At 39.2% G+C, this 17717-nt stretch overlaps 1 protein-coding gene across 14 annotated transcripts in view; it reads left to right on the top strand.

Moving 5' to 3' along the window:
- TBC1D1 (TBC1 domain family member 1) overlaps nt 1-16577 on the top strand; it is a 98327-nt gene extending 81750 nt beyond the window's left edge. For 8 of the 14 annotated variants that reach the window (XM_038134580.1, XM_038134565.1, XM_038134573.1 and 5 more), the window contains 5 exons: nt 3718-3962; nt 4412-4571; nt 8818-8987; nt 11667-11837; nt 14788-16577. In XM_038134580.1, coding sequence (XP_037990508.1) covers nt 3718-3962; nt 4412-4571; nt 8818-8987; nt 11667-11837; nt 14788-14985 — 944 coding nt within the window. In that variant the 3' untranslated portion in view covers nt 14986-16577. The remainder of the gene's footprint in view (nt 1-3717; nt 3963-4411; nt 4572-8817; nt 8988-11666; nt 11838-14787) is intronic. The other 6 variants (XM_038134570.1, XM_038134566.1, XM_038134568.1 and 3 more) reach the window with 1 other exon arrangement.
- Nucleotides 16578-17717: the final 1140 nt, after the last annotated feature.

Here is a 17717-nt window from a genome sequence, read left to right on the forward strand (position 1 = left end):
AATGGTGACCTAAGCTTTAGATAATAAAGAGGCTATTTTCTCCTTTTTTGCAATACTTGGTAAAGTAAGTCAAAAAACCAAAGCAGTGCATAGAAAATCCATAGGAATGTGAAGTAACAGGTGTGTTTCTGCAGAAAGTGGCGTGACCGGAGGTGGGAGAGGCTGGTGGTGGCTGTCACCTTCACTTTCCCCTACTTGGCAGACCTGCCTGGTTTTGACTTGGCACTGAGAAAGTAACAGTCCAAGGAGCTTTTATGCCAGCTGGGAATGGGCAGTGGCAGTGTGTGTAAATTGCCTCCCCTCAGACTTTGCACATCTAGGCATTCCCCTGGACTGAGCAGTGCCAGACAACAGTCTTTGGTGTATACCAATTGGTCCAGCATACCTGGTGTTGATAGCCCTGGCAGTGAAGGGTGGGACACTGAAGTGGTTCAGTAAGAGGTGAACAGTTTTGTGCTGGGTAAATTAATTGAACACCTTAGCAGAGGGATGGTAGGGAGCACAGTCAGTCTGAGCTTGGTTGTCTCAAATAGCAGACTGGGGCTTACTGGCTCAGCAAGCTGTTCATATTTTCTACCTGGTTCTGCGCACAAATACTTCTCATCTTAGCCATGTGCTCTTCTTGTAGAAACAAATGACTGCCTATGTGGGCAAATTGGTAACTTCATGGTGGTTTTCATTCAAGCTGTTGTTTCTCCAGGGTGCTATTTGCCAGTCCACTAGCTGAAAGAGGGACTGGGCCCTGTCATAACCTTAAGGTGAATTAGGAAGCTGAAGACTTCCTAGTGATTCACATTGAAATAGTGCTGTGCTGCACAGTAACAGACAGCATAACTGGATAGGCAGCTAGAAGGGATTTGCATGTTCTGACTTGTGTGCCTTCAGGCTATCAGAAGCATTTTCTCTTAAATCCTTAAGAATCCTTCTGAGAGCATGCACTTACACCTTGAAAGAAAAAAAATGTGTTCTTGCAATATAGTGGTTGTAATACTTGACAACCTTTCCCAAATTAGGCTAAGTAGGTCTTGTTAACACAGTATGAGCCAAAGCTGTAATAGTATTGCTCACACTTAGTTGAATTGATGCATCCTCAGGTGTAAATAGTACTTCCGTAGGCCAGGAGTGTGCATATAGATGCAGAGCTAAGGTATAGCAGCTGTTTTGCTGGCCCAATTTACATGTCACAGTGCTATCATTGTAGGAAACCATCCATCACTAGGTGTTTGCTGAACACGGTAGAAAATTAGGTTTTGTTTCATTACATTTTAAAAAGTAAAGTAACAGGTACTTACCTTCGCATTCTGGGGCTCTAGCGGTATCACAGTTCATTTAGTCTCTTTTGGGCAGGGCCAGAGATCTTTGCTCCAAAATAAAGGCTAAAATTCTTAGTTAAGCCAATGTCAGAGCACTCAGAAGCACATCACCTTGTTAGTTTAGCAGTTCTTCTCCTCCTCCATTTACTGGTTTTTAGAACTTAGTGTTTTTATTCTTGCTGAGCTTGTAACTCTTTTTCATGACTTAGCAAGAAATGAGCTTTGCTGCCTGAGTGAGGCAGTGCAGGTCTGCCTTTAGACTGTGCTGTAGTAACTTGTCCTTCAAGCAAAGGAATGCAAGCTCCTTCTCATTTGAAAGCTAGAAGTACTTATTCTGTAACATTCAACTCAGACACCCTGGCCAGGGAGAGCTACTCAGAACTGAATGCCTTGTCCCATGTGACAGGCCAGAACAGCTACCAGATGGCAGAAGGACTCTGCCCCGGGCTTTGTCTTGAAACAGGAGTTCTGACATTATCTGGTAGCACAGCAGCATTCCAGGAGCTAAAGGGTGGGGTGGTATTTAACAAGTGGGTAACCAGAAAACAAGCTCCACTTAATACTAGAACAAAAGAGGTATTCAGATTTCTCCTCTGTTGAGGTATTTCACAGAGGAAGTTTGATAGGGGGAGAGTTTCTCCTAAAAGTTAAAAATTTGCCTTTGGAAGTTAAAAAAAAAAAAATCTGTAAATGTTAAGTCTTTAATGTCTTTGTTCACAGAATCACAGAATTGTTGAGATTGGAAAGGAGCCCTGGAGATCATCTAGTCCAAATCCCCCTTGCTCAAAGCAAGGTCTGCCCAGGCTGCCTAGGATCATGTTTACTCAGACTTTGAATATGTCCATAGGTGGAGACTTCACAACCAATTTGGGCAGCTTGTGCCAGTGTCTATCCACCCTTACAGTTTAAAAAAAAAAGGTGGAATTTCCTGTTTTTCAATATATGCCCATTGCCTCTTGTTCTGACAGTGAGCACTACTGGGAAGAGCCTGCTTCCTTCTTCTTCATTCCCTTCCTCTGGGTATTTGCGCCCACTGGTAACATCCTCATGAGCCTTTCCTTCTCTGGCTTGAGCAGTCACAGTTCTCTCAACCTCTCTTCATGGAAGACATGCCCCAGTCCCTCTGTTATCCTAGTGGCCCTTTGCTGGACTTTCTCCAGTATGGCTGTATCTCTTTTGTAGTGGGAACAGAGAACTGGGCACAGCACTCCAGATGGAGCCTCACCAGTGCTGAGTAGAGGGGAAGGATCAGCTTCCTCCAGCTGCTGGCAGCACTTTTAGTGCATCCCAGGATACCATGAGCCTTCTTTGCTGGCTCATATTTGACCTGGTGACCACCAGAACCCTCAGGTCCTTTTCTGCAAAGCTGCTTTCCAGATGGGTGGCAAATACTGGTGCACAAGTTTGTTTCCTACAAGTGCAAGAATTTTGCACTTAACTTTGTTGAACTGTATAAAGTTCCTGGCAACTCATTTGGCCAGCCTGTTGAGGTCCCTCTGAATGGTAACAGGTGTATCTGTCATTCCTCGCAGTTTTGTATTACCTTCAAGCTTGCTGAGGGTGTGCTCTGCCCCATTGTCTGGGTCAGCAGTGGCCTCCCTTATAAAGGATCAGCTGAAACAAAGGCTCCAGGCACCCTGTCATCAAGGGCAACTGACATGTTGGTTAGCATCAGCCTTACCAGGCAGCAGCAGTACCCTCACACTTCCAGGAGTCTCCTGCTGATCATGGACATAATCTCTGTGTGCTCAAAGCTCAAGGAAACAAAGCTCAGAAATGGCTGCACAAAATGCTGTGTCTGTTGGCTGCCTCGAGTAGCTGTGCTCTCACAAAGTATGTATATAGCATATATCATAGCTTATATACAGGTACCCAGTTCTTGGTATTGTACGAGCTGCAGGGAAAAAAAAGGCAAATGAAGACTGCGAGGGACCAAGGCAAGGAGGGTTGTGACAAGAGACATGTTTACATGAAAAAGACAAAAAGAAAAAGTAAAGGGAAGGGGCCTCAGCCCACTTAGATGTTTTAAGTCTGTGCCTCAGTCCTAGTAGTTGTCCTTATTAGAACAACTTATAATATAATAGTTTATTATCCTTCGATAAAATGCTCAGGAGTCAGTCTTAAGAATCAGGTATTCAGCTGTTCTAAACAACAGGTTTTCCCCACCCCCTGACAGTTTCTAAATTAACTTTGCAATAACTGTAGCAAACAAATTGGTAGAGTATAAGAGTCAATTTTTCTGTATTGTTAACTTTCTTATGGTCTTCCTATGGGCTGACTCAAAATCTACTTCTCAAAAGAACCTACATTTTTCAAAGACTGTTTAATTTGACAATATGGCAAGGTTTTGGGGGTTATGTTGTTTATTTTTTAGTTTCAGTCACTAACTTTAGCTCTTTCGCAGGGCGCACATTTCCAACACATCCATACTTCTCAGCACAGCTGGGAGCTGGGCAGCTGTCACTCTACAACATTTTGAAGGCCTATTCACTTCTGGACCAGGAAGTAGGATATTGCCAGGGCCTTAGTTTTGTAGCAGGAGTTTTACTACTTCATATGAGTGAAGAAGATGCTTTTAAAATGCTGAAGTTTCTTATGTTTGACATGGGCCTGAGAAAACAATATCGTCCTGACATGACCATTTTGCAGGTATGATTTCATTTTTTTTAAGTAAAAGATGCTAATGTTAAATAACAATAATGCAATCCAGCTAGCACTATCAAAACCTGAACTTAAATTGAATTCTTAAAAATAGGGAAGGATAATCTAGGAAAAGAATACATCATCTTAAATGCATGATTTTCAAATCAAAATACTTCTTGGGAAACTATGGAAACCATAAATAAGAAGACTTCTGTTGTATTCAAATGAGGTTCAAATGACCCTGCAAATGAGCCTGTTGTCACAGGCCACTCACAGGTGACCCATCCTTGGTCTTTCATGTGGCTTCCAGGTACTTCTTGTTTCCACACAATTTCATCCAAACATCAATTGACAAATACCTCTTTCTCTGTTTCTGATAAGTATGAAACATGGACTTTGCTATTATGAATGTTAAAACACATTGATCTTTAGTCTCTTGTTCTTATTCCATGCAGATCCAGATGTACCAATTATCTCGACTTCTTCATGACTACCATCGAGATCTCTATAACCACCTAGAGGCACATGAGATTGGCCCCAGCCTCTATGCTGCTCCCTGGTTTCTCACCATGTTTGCCTCCCAGTTTCCCCTTGGATTCGTATCCAGAGTGTTTGGTAATTCTTCATAAAACTTCTCTCTGTTCTTTCTGAAGTCTTACATGTGGAATCTTGGTATTATTATAGCATTACTATCCAAGCAGTTTCAGATACCCAGGAGAAATACTTTGCTTACTGTGAACAGAAGAAAAACAACAGAGATCATCCTATGGAGTGAGCAGTATATCAATAAAAGTGGAAGAGAGAGGAGGAAAGTAAACCACAGTCCCTAATGTCTTCTCATCCTCATTGTTACTTTTCCCACCTTGTAACCACTTTTAGAGAGGATGTAAAATTTGATGCCATGAAGGCAGCCATTGTATTATGACAATGACACTTCAACACCAACAATTAGTTATTTTCAAGCTGAAAAGAGATGTAACAAAGGCGTAATCTGAGAAATATATCCATTTACTCCATTATCATCACTTCCAGCAGTATCAGCAGAAAATTAGCTTGAGCATTATGTTTCAAAACACACAGAGAGATGGCCCTTGCAGTGTAATTGTGGATTTACTCTGCAGAAATACAAGACATTTAAACTAGTGTTTCTTGTCCTGACAGTTTTAGTTCCAAAAATGTTTGGAATCATCTGGAGTTTAGTTCCTAAAGTCACTTCTGTTGCCTGTTTTTAATATCTACAGAAGCTTTCTTTTTTAATTAAATTCCAGTTAAGAATCTACCTTGATGCTATCTTCTGGATGTATATTTCATAGATTGTTTGGTGTCTGAGAAGATGCTTTGTTTCCTTTTCTGTTTGTTTTTCCACTCCATTATGTGGTACTGGATTGTCCATAATAAGTGGGGTGGATTGGAGCTTTCTCCCCAGTTCTTATCTTCTAGTGATAAACCAGTTTCATCTTCCTTAGTCATTTAAGAGATGCAATGAAGAAATTGCTCATTAGCAGATTAATATTGACACTTTCTTGACTTAAAAACAATATGGTCCTGCCTACCACAAATAGGAATATAGAGCTCAAGAAGAACCAACAAGAATCCTGTCGAGTTTTTGTTGAAGGGCATGCTAAAAGTAATGCTATACACCAACCCCTAATCATGGGACATATAGTTTTACTCTATACACCATCCAACACATTGGAAAGGATGGTGTATAGAGTAAAACTATATGTCCCATGATCAGCATCCAAACTCCAGGGGAAACAGCACATTTTTTTCCTGGAAGACTGCAAAGCATGTTAATGTGCATCAACAAGTATGTAGCTGACAGTAATAATCTGTAGGAATCAAATTAAGTGCTGTATGCAAGTGTTATATACTAAGTTTATAATAAGCCCATCTTTTTGTTAATCTTTTATAGTATTTTTACATGGTAAGAAGTGTTTGGGGCAATTGAGTGCAGTGAGGTTATAAAAGTGCCTTGTGTATCTGGTATATTTGGATTTCTGCCTTAATACACGGATTAGTATTTTCTCTGTTATTGAAGGATTGTAGGGCTTTAGAAAAAGAAGACTTTGCATTAGAATAGAAGGCACAGATACATGATCTTGACACATCTGATTTTAGGTCAAGAAGAGAAAAGCGTCTTAGAAACCTCTGATGTTTTTTAGAGAGAAAGTTCAATGTTGACCAACACCTGCCACTTTGTATTTAGTATTTTCCTTAAATTCATTATTTCCTTTGTATTTAGTAATTTCCTTAAAACAGTATTTACTGGAGCTATGTTGGTGAGGAACATTGGACATTCTCTTATGTTATCCTCACCCATACTAAAGACTCTGAAACACAACTTTAAACAAAAAAGGTTAGAGCTGTCACTCTGCCTGGTGGCTGTCAGTAGCAACATGGCAAGTTAAAATCCAATCATTTTTGACCTATGTCTTCACACATTTTTGCAGAACATACATACACAGATTTTCATTGCTCAGTTATTAGAACCCTTGGGAGGAAAGAATGTTGATGCTGAAGTAAGTGATTTATAGGTTACTAACAGTCTGAGATTGCACTGCCATTTTCTAACATGGTATCTCTGAACCCCTAGTATTTGAAACTAGCCCACTCATATTTAATTATACAATGGTTACAGACCATTCCTTTGGATTTCCATAGAGTGTGCTTTCTGCAGGCATCTAACAGGCAATATGTAAAAGAAGTGGGTTAGACTGTTTTATGAATCGAATAGCAAAACTCCTTTTAAGTTTTCATTTTTCTGTCCAAACTTTCAACACTTCTGAGCAGGAGCTGATGAAAGTTCACTGTTACGAAAGATGCGTTCTTTAGTACGCATTTACTTATTAATAGAGGAGATTTGATAGAATAGTGTTTATTTTGTTTCAAGATTGTAGATAAAACTTAATTTTTTTTAATCTTGTAGGCTGCCAGTCATGCTGACATTAATTTGGGTACCTTCACTGTGTTGCTGTTGGCTGGGAGCCCACTTAATATGAAGCATGGGGAGTGGATAACAAACAGGTCTTTGTTAAGTACTTGCTGTTTTAAATCAGAGAGGGATTTCAGCTCAGTGTATTACCAGCTTAGTCATACAGACATTCATTAAAAACTTTTAGGTCACCTTGAGTTAATCTGCATGTCATTATGGGGCAGGTGCTGCATTATAAAAACACTCCTTATTTAGCCCTGCTTTTTTCACTTTGTTTTTAGCTGTTCTTCAGTATTTCCTGTCCTAATATAGAGCTTTTCCTATGAATCATTTTCCCATACTTTTTAGTTTCAATAGAGAATTGAGGCAGATGCCTTCTCTGTTACCACTTTTTAATCATTTCTACCACTAGAGTTCACATTCAGCTCAACACAGAGCTGAAAAATGTTACACCCCTTCTAGGACAAATGTCAAGAAAGTGTGAGATTTGTGGTTAGTTTTCACTTGTGCTTTTCTTTCTTGGAGAGAGAGAGTGAAATGAGTTATGGCTTCAACATCGCAAGCTAAAGAGTGCAAGAGGGGAATTTGAGTATGATACAAATACAGAAATACAGTTTGGTTTTACTAAGAAAGGCTGTTAGGCAGTGCTTTCATGGGTTCTTCACTACATCAGAGATAACTGTAGTTTTGCTAGTAGTTGTTTCCCTTACAGCATGGTGGGTTTTTTCTATCTCTTTGCTTTACTCTTCTTTTTTTTTTTTTCCTTTCCTTTTCTTTATTTTAGTATCAAGACATAATTTTTTTAAAATTTTCTTATCCTTTTTTTTTTTTGTGTCACTGTGCTACTTTGTATGTGATTGATTGTGGCTGCATTCACAGCTTCAAATACAAAGCAGGGAAAGAACAAGAGAGAAGCTCTTTCAAAGTAAATTTATATTTAGGAAATATGATAAAAACCCCACAGTATCTTCTATTGCTTTATCACCTCCATTAGTGTTGTTTCATTTGTTAGATGCTTCTCTCTGTAGCAAGGTGAGCTCTTCAATGAAACCAGCAGCAGATTCTGACAGCAGCAGGAAAGTCAAGTGCAGGGCAATGCTGTTTGTACAGACTGGGTTTCTTGTCTGATGCTTTTATTGCAGACTTCTATTTCTTTACACTATAAATACATAGGTACTTTGTACAAGAAAAGAAAGGAAAGGACATTACATTGAAAGGTCACTGTATATTCAGTATGCCAGGTGCTGTCATTGCAGGGCCACCTGCAATATTTACACTTAAGCTGTATGACTAAGATTTCAAGGTATTTATTAATATCATTATTAGCATATTAACAGAAGTGGTTGAGACACATACTAAAAATAAACACATGCACCTGAAACTTGAGGCTGCTGGAAAGTGTGCATTTGGCCTCATGTGCTAAATGTTGTATTGTGGTTTTGTGGCTTTTTCCACCACATGAGAGAAAAACCGAATTTCAGATCTTCAGTTGTGTCTTCAGGTATAGGTTTTTTCCCTGTCGTATTACGATTTTTAAAGGGCATTGGGATTAGATTTCTATTCAAATTTATATTCCTAAAAACATGAAAACAGCTTACTAAACTATTACATGCACAAAAAGTGGCAACATTGATAAACTTGACTACCTATTTATTGTAGACTTAGCTTAAACTTGAATTGCTTTTTCTTTTTGCAAAAACTCACTAAAAAAATTAGTAAGTGATTGTGTTAGTCAAATGTACTATTCACAGTAATAATCTTGATCCTATAAAACTTCTAAAGCCAAAAGCACATGCCCAGCACAATGTATCTAACGTCCAGGTCACTCCTATCAGAAGCTGTTGTCCTTCGACTATTTATTATTTTGATATTCTTGTCAAAAGATTTGCTTGCTTGATATTACCTGTTTTTTTCTTGTTTTCACAGATATGCTCTTTCTTCAAGGATCGGAAGCCATATTTAAAGTGGCTTTAAGCCTTTTGGGAAGCCACAAGCCCTTGATTCTGCAGCATGAGAATCTAGAAACGATTGTTGATTTTATTAAAAGCACTCTCCCCAATTTGGGTTTGGTACAGATGGAAAAGACCATTAGTCAGGTACGAAATAAACTGAACACCTGAGAGGTATGCAAAGGAATGCTCTTGTTGAGTTCTTGACAGAAAAAGCAGAACAGCTACTACTCCAATCTGAGAACTCTCTTGCAGTTTGGAAGATGTTGAAAACTTTTGGAAGCAGATGACTTGTAAACCAAGATGACTTAGTAGCTTTGTATGGTGTTGTAACCATTGGTTGTTGTCACTTTATGAAGCCTTTAGTGAAAATTGATTCTTTTTTCACCAAAGAAGCTTGCCTTCCAAGTCTAATATCAGAAGGAAAAATCGACTTAGAAGAGCCTCACAAATGTTAACCTTACTTAATGAAATTAGAAGCCTTCCCACATCCACTCTGTCTCTGCTGGCTTTTATGGTGCTGGCCCAGTATGTAACAACACTACCGTTCTAAATCTGTCAGGAGTACATGGGGCAATGCAGACTGGTTGCAGTGAGAGTGACTCTAGACAGCAAAACTTGGAATCCTTGATACAATTCTTTTAAACAGCAGACAAGGAAAATGATGCAACATTGCTAAATTAGCCAAATACTCCAGATGATGCTTATGGAATATGAAAAAATCAGAAATTATATCTATTAAGGCTTGCCTGTTTAAAAACCCAAGCGTTTTTTACACTTGACATCTAAACTGCAGCAGGCAAATAGAAGATGGGCTTTAGCCAGTTTTTCTGAAGGCCTTTTGTGGTCCAGAACATAGGGGCTGTACTGTGCAGAACTGCAGATGCTGACAACCTCCAAGGGCTGCTAGAGATCAAAGCCTGTGGGATGATAAAGAAAGCAGCAGCAGCAGCACAGTGCTCTGCAGAGGGCTGGTAAAGGGCTCCCTCTGAGCCCTGGCAGCAAAGCTTCTGGGGGACACAGCTCACATTTGGGCCAGAAAAAAGGCTCCTAGTGCTTACTGTCAAAGGAAGGAGATGAAAGCTAGAAAGTCTGGCGGGAGGAAGGAAAACAAGGAATTTCCAAGGGGTGAAGGAGATTCTATGTTATCTGCCAGGCTGAAAAACTTGCAGTGCTTCGGTGACCTGCAAAAAACTGTGTACTTGGAATGGAAGGAGGGGGATGCTCTGTTTAGGGAGCCCTGACTGCTCTAAATTGGAAACGGGTAGGTAGAAATGAGTAGAAGGAAGAGCAGTTCCCCACTTTGATCAGGGCTGACTCTGAAGAGAGCAGCTGTTTGACCAGCCCACAGTCCATACACAGCTCCGGGGTTAATCCCCATGCTCCTCATCCTTCTGCAGCATGGCCTTTGGTTCCATGCCTTAACGTGCCTTCACTTAGCTAGGTTTCAAATCAAACTTTTTATTGCCTCATGTTTGCCTTTTTTCAGATTTGATACTCCGGTTATGACAGCAGGGGGGCTAAAAGTGGCAGAGGTCATGAGAGGAACTAACATTCTGCCCGGCTGAATTGCACTGCTTGTTTTTTTGAAATTTCAACAGGGTGTCTTCTTCAGAGATGCTCAGATTCACAGAAAATGAAAATTCCCTATGTGTAATCAAACTCAAATTAAAATTGTATTTCAGCCTTCTGTGCTTAGATGCTCAGTATATATATTTGTGCTGCTATTTAACTACAAGATAATTTTTATTGGACATGTGACAGAAACATTTCATAAACTGATGTTTTCTTTACCCAAAAGTTAAAGTTTTGTAGACAGAGCAGATAAAAAAATAGGCAAATGTTCCTGTTACTTTTAACAGGTATTTAAGATGGGATTTGACATTGGACTAATTTTCAAAATGAATTAAGTACTTGAGGTTTAAAAATAAAGAATGACCGTGGAATTTCCCTTCATGGGCTATTTTTCAAATACATTTTCTAATCAACTTTTATTTCTTCTATGTTCTGTGATTGGCATGCTTGTCCTTTTTATTTACTACCTTCTTCACTGCTTGTAGTGGAAATTAGAGTCATAGTTGTAAATAATTTGAAGGCAGATGCTTGCCAAAACCCAGAAAAAGGAAAAGAAAATAGTAGGTTTTTTCCCTTGTGTCACTCTGCATCTCAATTTATTTATCTGCTTTTAAAATAAAAGTTTTTCTTAATGTTCATGGATAAGACTGAGCATTCATTTCAGTGATTGTAGTTAACAATAATAGAAATCTATTTTGATGTTACATAATGTTTTTGTTAAGTGTGTTAGTGTAAGGATAGAAAATTCCATTTTCTTTCAGTCTGTAAAAATACTATAGAGTCATAAAGAAAGATAGCAAAGTCTAGTGTTTTTCATTTAAGGCTTTTATTTTACTTAGCCTTACACTTGTACATGTGGTAGGAGAGTTTGGACCACACTTTTTCTGAGCTGACAACTAATTCTGGGTATGACTAGAAGGGTTTATGCCAAACTGAGATGCATTAAATTTGAAAAGGAGAATACCCTACAAAGTTCACACCCTTGAAACCTTTAGTGTAAGTAGTTTTGCTGAAGTCAGGCAGCAAATCAATAGCAAAATTTTTAAGTAGATCCAATGCCAATGTATTGCACTCTACTGCCTCAGGCTTTCCATTTCCACAACAGAAAATGTGAATGCCAAAAAATAAGTTATTTTTTTGTATGCATTGATTAAATATCTGAGTCTAGATCTAGATCAATAGATTTTAAAGCCTTGAAAGAGCAATGATTTTGATCTGCACAGCACTTAATAATATTTTTATATACAACAGGTGTTTGAAATGGATATTGCCAAACAGTTGCAAGCTTATGAAGTTGAATATCATGTGCTTCAGGATGAGCTTATAGATTCATCTTTAAATGACAATCAGAGACTGGATAAATTAGAAAAGGCAAACAGCAGCTTGCGCAAACAAAACTTTGATCTCCTGGAAGAACTGCAGGTACAATTCATATTTCATATATGATTAGCATTCTAATTTTCTAATTTATACACCTTTTCAGAAGAGCATGTCCTACTCCACATCACAGGAGGGATTGGTGTTTGGTCTACTGTTAAAATGTAGTAACTTAAAAGTTTTATTTAGTTTAGCCCTCAACATTTACATGCAGAAGAAATTCTGAGAGAGGGGTAGTTAGAGTATATACTTGTAGTTATTGAAAAGTTGATTCAACACACTGCCTCTTCTCTTGTAATTAAAATCATATCTGTAGAAGATAACTAAAAATAAAGTGCTTTTTCAACTTCATATATTTTATATTTTCAGTCACTACTTTATTACAGCAGGGACACTACTCTGTCAAAAATTGATAAGTTGCAAGTCACAATTGATAAGTCACAATTTAGGGTTACATTAGAGAAAGGATACATTGTCTATAAAGACATACTTTCTATTAGAATTTTTTTAGCTGTTATCCAGATTGTTTAAACATTATGTGAAATAATAATTTCTAATATATATAGTCTGCAGCTTTTTCAGAGGCAGCGTACCTGTTCTTTGTAAGGGGTTATTCTTTGCTTATCTGAGTAAGAAGTCAGTTTTCTGGCTGCTTTATAACAGGATGTTTGCTATAAAACTTTTGACTGTGCATTTTGTTTGATGGAGAAAGTGACTTCAAGGGTAAGATGCAGACATTTCAAACCACTTGATTATTGTTAGACATAAACTTTGTAAGATAATTGGTGACGGAAGTTTAGGTTTCTCAGACATTAGTTCTTTTTCCTGACTAAAGCTAGTCAATCATGCAGATTTAGATTGCCCCTCCTAATAAATATTTGCTTCAAATATTTGTACATTCTGATCCTGTGAGATCTGATCCTGTTTTAGGTTCTAGGTTGAGCCTTAGAGAAGCCAGAAGGAGAGGCACTCTTCTGCAAGATATTTTCATAAAGCTTTGGGCAACATGGACAAGGAAATTGTTAAATATAATAAGGGGAAGATGGATTTCTGGGATGATATTCAAAATGTGATGTCCTATAAATACCTGTATCAAGGATCTCCAGCTCAGGAAGCATGGGCTGGACAGTGGACTGTGTGGTGGATTGAAAACTGAATGACAGGTCTCAAAGGCTTGTGATCAGTGGCACAGAGTCTAGTTGGGGGCCTGTGACTAGCAGTGTTGCACAAGGTTCAATATTGGGCCCCGTATTATTTATCTTCTCCATCAATGACTTGGATGAAGGGGCAGAGGCCTCCTCAGTGAGTTCACTGATGGCACAAAGCTGGGAGGAGCAGCCAATACCCCAGAGTGCTGTGCAGCCCCTCAGAAGGGCCTTGGCGGGCTGGAGAGATGGGCACAGAAAAGCCTTCTGAAATTTAACAAGGCCAAGTGTAGGATCCTGCAGCTGGAGAGGAATAACCCCAGGCACCAGCACAGGCTGAGGGCCAACCTGCTGGAGAGCAGCTCTGTGGAGAGGGACCTGGGGGTCCTGGTGGACAACCAGCTGTCCATTAACCTTGTGGCCAAGAAGGCCAATGGTGTCCTGGGTGCATTAGGAAGAACATTGCCAGCAGTGGAGGGAGGTGATCCTGCCCCTCTACTCAGTCCTGGTGAGGCACATCAGGAGTGCTGTGTCCAGTTCTGGACTCCTCAGTTCAAGAGAGACATGGAGCTCCTGGAGCAGGTCATCAGGATATGAAGAAAAGGTGTGAAGTGGTTGGAGCCAGGCTTCACTCGGAGGTGCGGAGCAGTAGGAGAAGACGAATGGACAGCAACTGATGCATAGGAAGTTCCACCTGAACATGAGAACTTTACAATGTGCTTGACTGAGAACTGGCACAGGTGGCCCAGAGAGGTTGTGGAGTCTCCCTCACTAGAGATACTCAAAAGCACTCAGGACACAGTCCTGAATGACATGCTATAGGGGACTGTGGTTGAGCAGGGAGGTTGCAACTAGATGACCTCCAGTGATCTCTTCCTACCCTATCCAATCTGTGATTCTGTGATCTTCCATCCACTCCTCTTCCTATAGACTTGACAGCCTTAAGCACTTTATTACGAAGCTCATCTCCACTTGAGTGCTGGCAAGTCAGCAGCTAAAGTCACAGCAGGGAACTTGACTGTCTAACGCTGTAGTGTTGGAGCAATCCCTTTGTCTTGGAGGTGGGCTGCATCAGACTTTGTTTCATAGGGTGGAAGGTGACCCATTGCTGATAGGAGGAAAATGCATTACCAGATAATGTCAGTGGGTCAGTATCATTTGTCAGTACTTTGTAAGGCTGGACTTTTTAACCCATCATAATTACACGATGGGTAGTGGGCTCATCAGAAAGGGAAATAGTTTCCTCAAAGCAAAGACCACCCGGTACTCATCCCATCTCCAAATGTTATCCAGTGCTGAAACTTCCAAACAGATATCTGACGCTGTCAAAGTACCTACAGGTGTAGGTACATGCTGACTGAACAATCTAATACTTTGTTTCACCATGAAGTAGAATGCCAGTATGTGCAGCCTTTTGAGGGAGAATTTTTTAAATTTTTCATGATGTGTTTTCCATTTGCATATTGGTCTAAATCCTCTTCTTCTCCTTTGCCTTCAAACCTGGTATTCATTGGACTCAATGTTGAGATGAAATGAGGATGCAGCTAACATGTTGAGTTGTCTTTGTTTTGCAAAGCAACAACTGTGGCTGGCCAAAAATATCTCCCAGCTGACCCATACAGAAGCTTATATTAACCTGCAGTTCTTTGGTATAAAATTTGCCAATTTGGTAACTTTCCAATTTCATTACTTTGCATTATATTCTGAGTTTAATTTTTCATAATTTCTTTCGTATTTTATATATATTCATGTATCTCGAAAAATAGTTTAAAGATGGTTTCACTCATTAATGAATTTGCCTTTTTTTCCCTTCCCATCCTATCTCCCCTCCTATCTTTTTACTTTGATAGGTGGCTAATGGAAAAATCCAAAACCTTGAAGCTACAGTAGAGCTTTTATTGACCAATGAAGGCAAACTGAAGCAGTCCATTCTCACTCTTGAGCAGGAGCGAGCAGCTCTGCTGAAAGCTGTGGAAGAGATGCAAAAAAAGCTGGGTGATACAGATGGGAAGCCTCCTCTTACTAGACAAGAATTGAATGCTGACTGACCCGCACAGTTTTAAGGGAGCAGAGAAGCTGAGCAAGAAACAAAGGGAAGAACTGAGTCATTTTGTCATGATCCATGGGGATTTGACGTTGTCGTGTTTGTTGTACACACCTTACTGTGGCAGAGCAAGATATGGGCATGGTGGCTTTCCATATCAGAGAAGCTGGTTTCCTGGGGCAAGACTCTTCTCTTCTTAGTATGTAGAAATACTGCGAAGAGTAAAATGCCACATAAGAAATAGTAAACAGGAGAAACTTACTAGTGTGTGCAGTCATACGCAATACACTGTAAATATGGTATGGATTCTTCAATAAGTGCTTCTAAACCTAAGTGCTTTGGGTTTGTCACATTTTTGTTTATGTCTGGATCACCACCAAGTTAAATAGCACATCCTTTAGAAGGTCTTTTGAAGAAATATGTCAGTGTAAAACCTTTGAGTGGATGACTGCCCCATTGCAGCTATGCTGTGGTAACATTTACAGGTGATTTGTGATTGGACTTGAAATTTTTGTTGGTATAATTCCCCTACAGATTGGTTGGGTTCTGTTAATTATGTTGTTTACACCTCAGAAAACTGCTTCCTGATGCTTGAAGGTGTCAATCCATTGAACTCCAGGGAGCTGGACATTATTATATGTAACTATGCATAACTGGGGGTTGCCTTCCTTTTTTTTAAAGTATGTTGGTTGAGTATAGTTCTTCTTTAACTACAATTAATTTAGTGTATTGTTAGTTAGCATTATCTGATAAACATACTGTATATAGTAACTGCATTATTCTTAACAAAATATACTGACATTAATTTGGAGAAGCCTGTGACTCTTGCAGTGTCATTCAAGGATTTCTATTCACACTCCTCAAATTTCATCTTATTTATTTCTGATCTGCTATGTGATGTAAGACATGTTTTTGCCAGGAAAGTAACATCCACTGTAATTTTTTTCCCTTTATTTGCTATGCTATGCCCACCCATCCTCTGAGAAATCTAAAGACTTTTTCTGAAGAAGTGGAGTCATTTCAAGAGCTTCATAGTGTGCCAGATATGCTTAAACTCTAGGGTATAGAAGTTCTAATTAGGACACCATTATTTTGCAATGCATCTTTCAAATAAGATTACATATCTAACAAAGTCTCACTTTTTTAATGCAAAAATAGTTTGCAAGCCAATTAAAGCAACATTGTGCAATAATACCCATGGATATGCTGTTGTTGGGGTTTACTTCATAATTAGGAATATTGCCATAGTTTTTTTCAGTTGCTAAGCACTGGGTTTGTAGGCACTGGTGTTTTGTTATAGTGGAGATTCACCCAGTATATGATTTTATATGTTTGGTTTTTGCAAGTCCACTTTGTATTCACTTAGTATTGAAATTCCACATACATCAGTTATTATTAATCCGTTTACCTCTTAAGCTTGGGGTTTTTTTATTTGGAAATCCACAGTGAAGCTCACGCTTCATGTTTAAAATCTTGTCATAATGGACCTCACACTGTTAGATCACTCAGTAATGTTGCATTTTTACAGCATAGTGCCACAGTTCATACACTGACTTTTTTAACAAAAGCAATAAAAACAATAATAATCTATGCCTACATCTATGTTGTTACATTTTTTGGTATTCAAAAACAAAACCACAGTTAGTGGGGTGCCAGTTCAGAACCATGTGAGATGAGACTTCCCCTGGAAGTACAGTGCTGCCTACAGTAGTTGTTAATTTCCATTCTGTTTCCCGGTACAATGAAACAGTTGATTCTATATAGTTAGAAAAGCCTAAAGCTGCTTTTTACCTATTTACCAGTCATGCTTTCTGAGAACAGTGACTCTAGTTCTCATCTAAATGCACTTAGTAATGCACTTACACAAATTCTCAGTAAAAGGCTTTGGACTAGAAGTTGAAGGGAAGTAATACCACTTACCAAGTTCTCAACTTTGTAAAAGCTCAGGGCTTTTCCCTCCAGAGGTATGAGAAAGAAGTAATAGAGCCCAGAGCTAGTCCCAGATACTTGATACTCCAGCTATGCTGTAGCTGAGCATCCTTAAAAATAGGTAAAATTAGGCCTCCTATTTTCTGAGTACCAGAAATTGTCATCACATACTGTCTTCTATATGAACAGTAATTTCTGATTCAGAGAATTTTTTTTAAAAGCCACCTGCAAATCCATACATCAAATCCCTCAGCAGAAATAGCAAATGAACCACTCCTGCAAAATCAAAGTTGAAATAATCAACATTTTCTCCATATCACTTCTACAGATAAAAATCCCCAGCAGTGATGCCTAATCTTTGAAGAAAAGAAAAAACGGAAAGGAAAGGAAAGGAAAGGAAAGGAAAGGAAAGGAAAGGAAAGGAAAGGAAAGGAAAGGAAAGGAAAGGAAAGGAAAGGAAAGGAAAGGAAAGGAAAGGAAAGGAGAAAGGAGAAAGGAAAGGGGAAGGAGAAAGGAAAGGGGAGGGAAGGGGTTTTTAGTCCTAAATAATGCAATTCCTATCAGATTATTATGTTTGAAAAAAATTCCAAGAATATTTATTGACTGCTATACTACAGTCCTTGCTGCTCAGGATTGCTGGCAGTGCCTCCACTCCAGCGTGTATCAAGCAAGAGCTGGTGTGTGCTGGGTACCTGCAGAGGAGGTACCTGGCAAGGAGACATGTTTCAGTGGGACTGAGAGAGTTACTTCTGGGAGGGAGGAAGAGCTGCCAGTAAAGGACAAGGTTCCAGTGGCTGCATTTCCCAT

Source organism: Motacilla alba, chromosome 4, assembly GCF_015832195.1.
Source record: "Motacilla alba alba isolate MOTALB_02 chromosome 4, Motacilla_alba_V1.0_pri, whole genome shotgun sequence".
NCBI classification, from domain to species: Eukaryota; Metazoa; Chordata; class Aves; order Passeriformes; family Motacillidae; genus Motacilla; species Motacilla alba.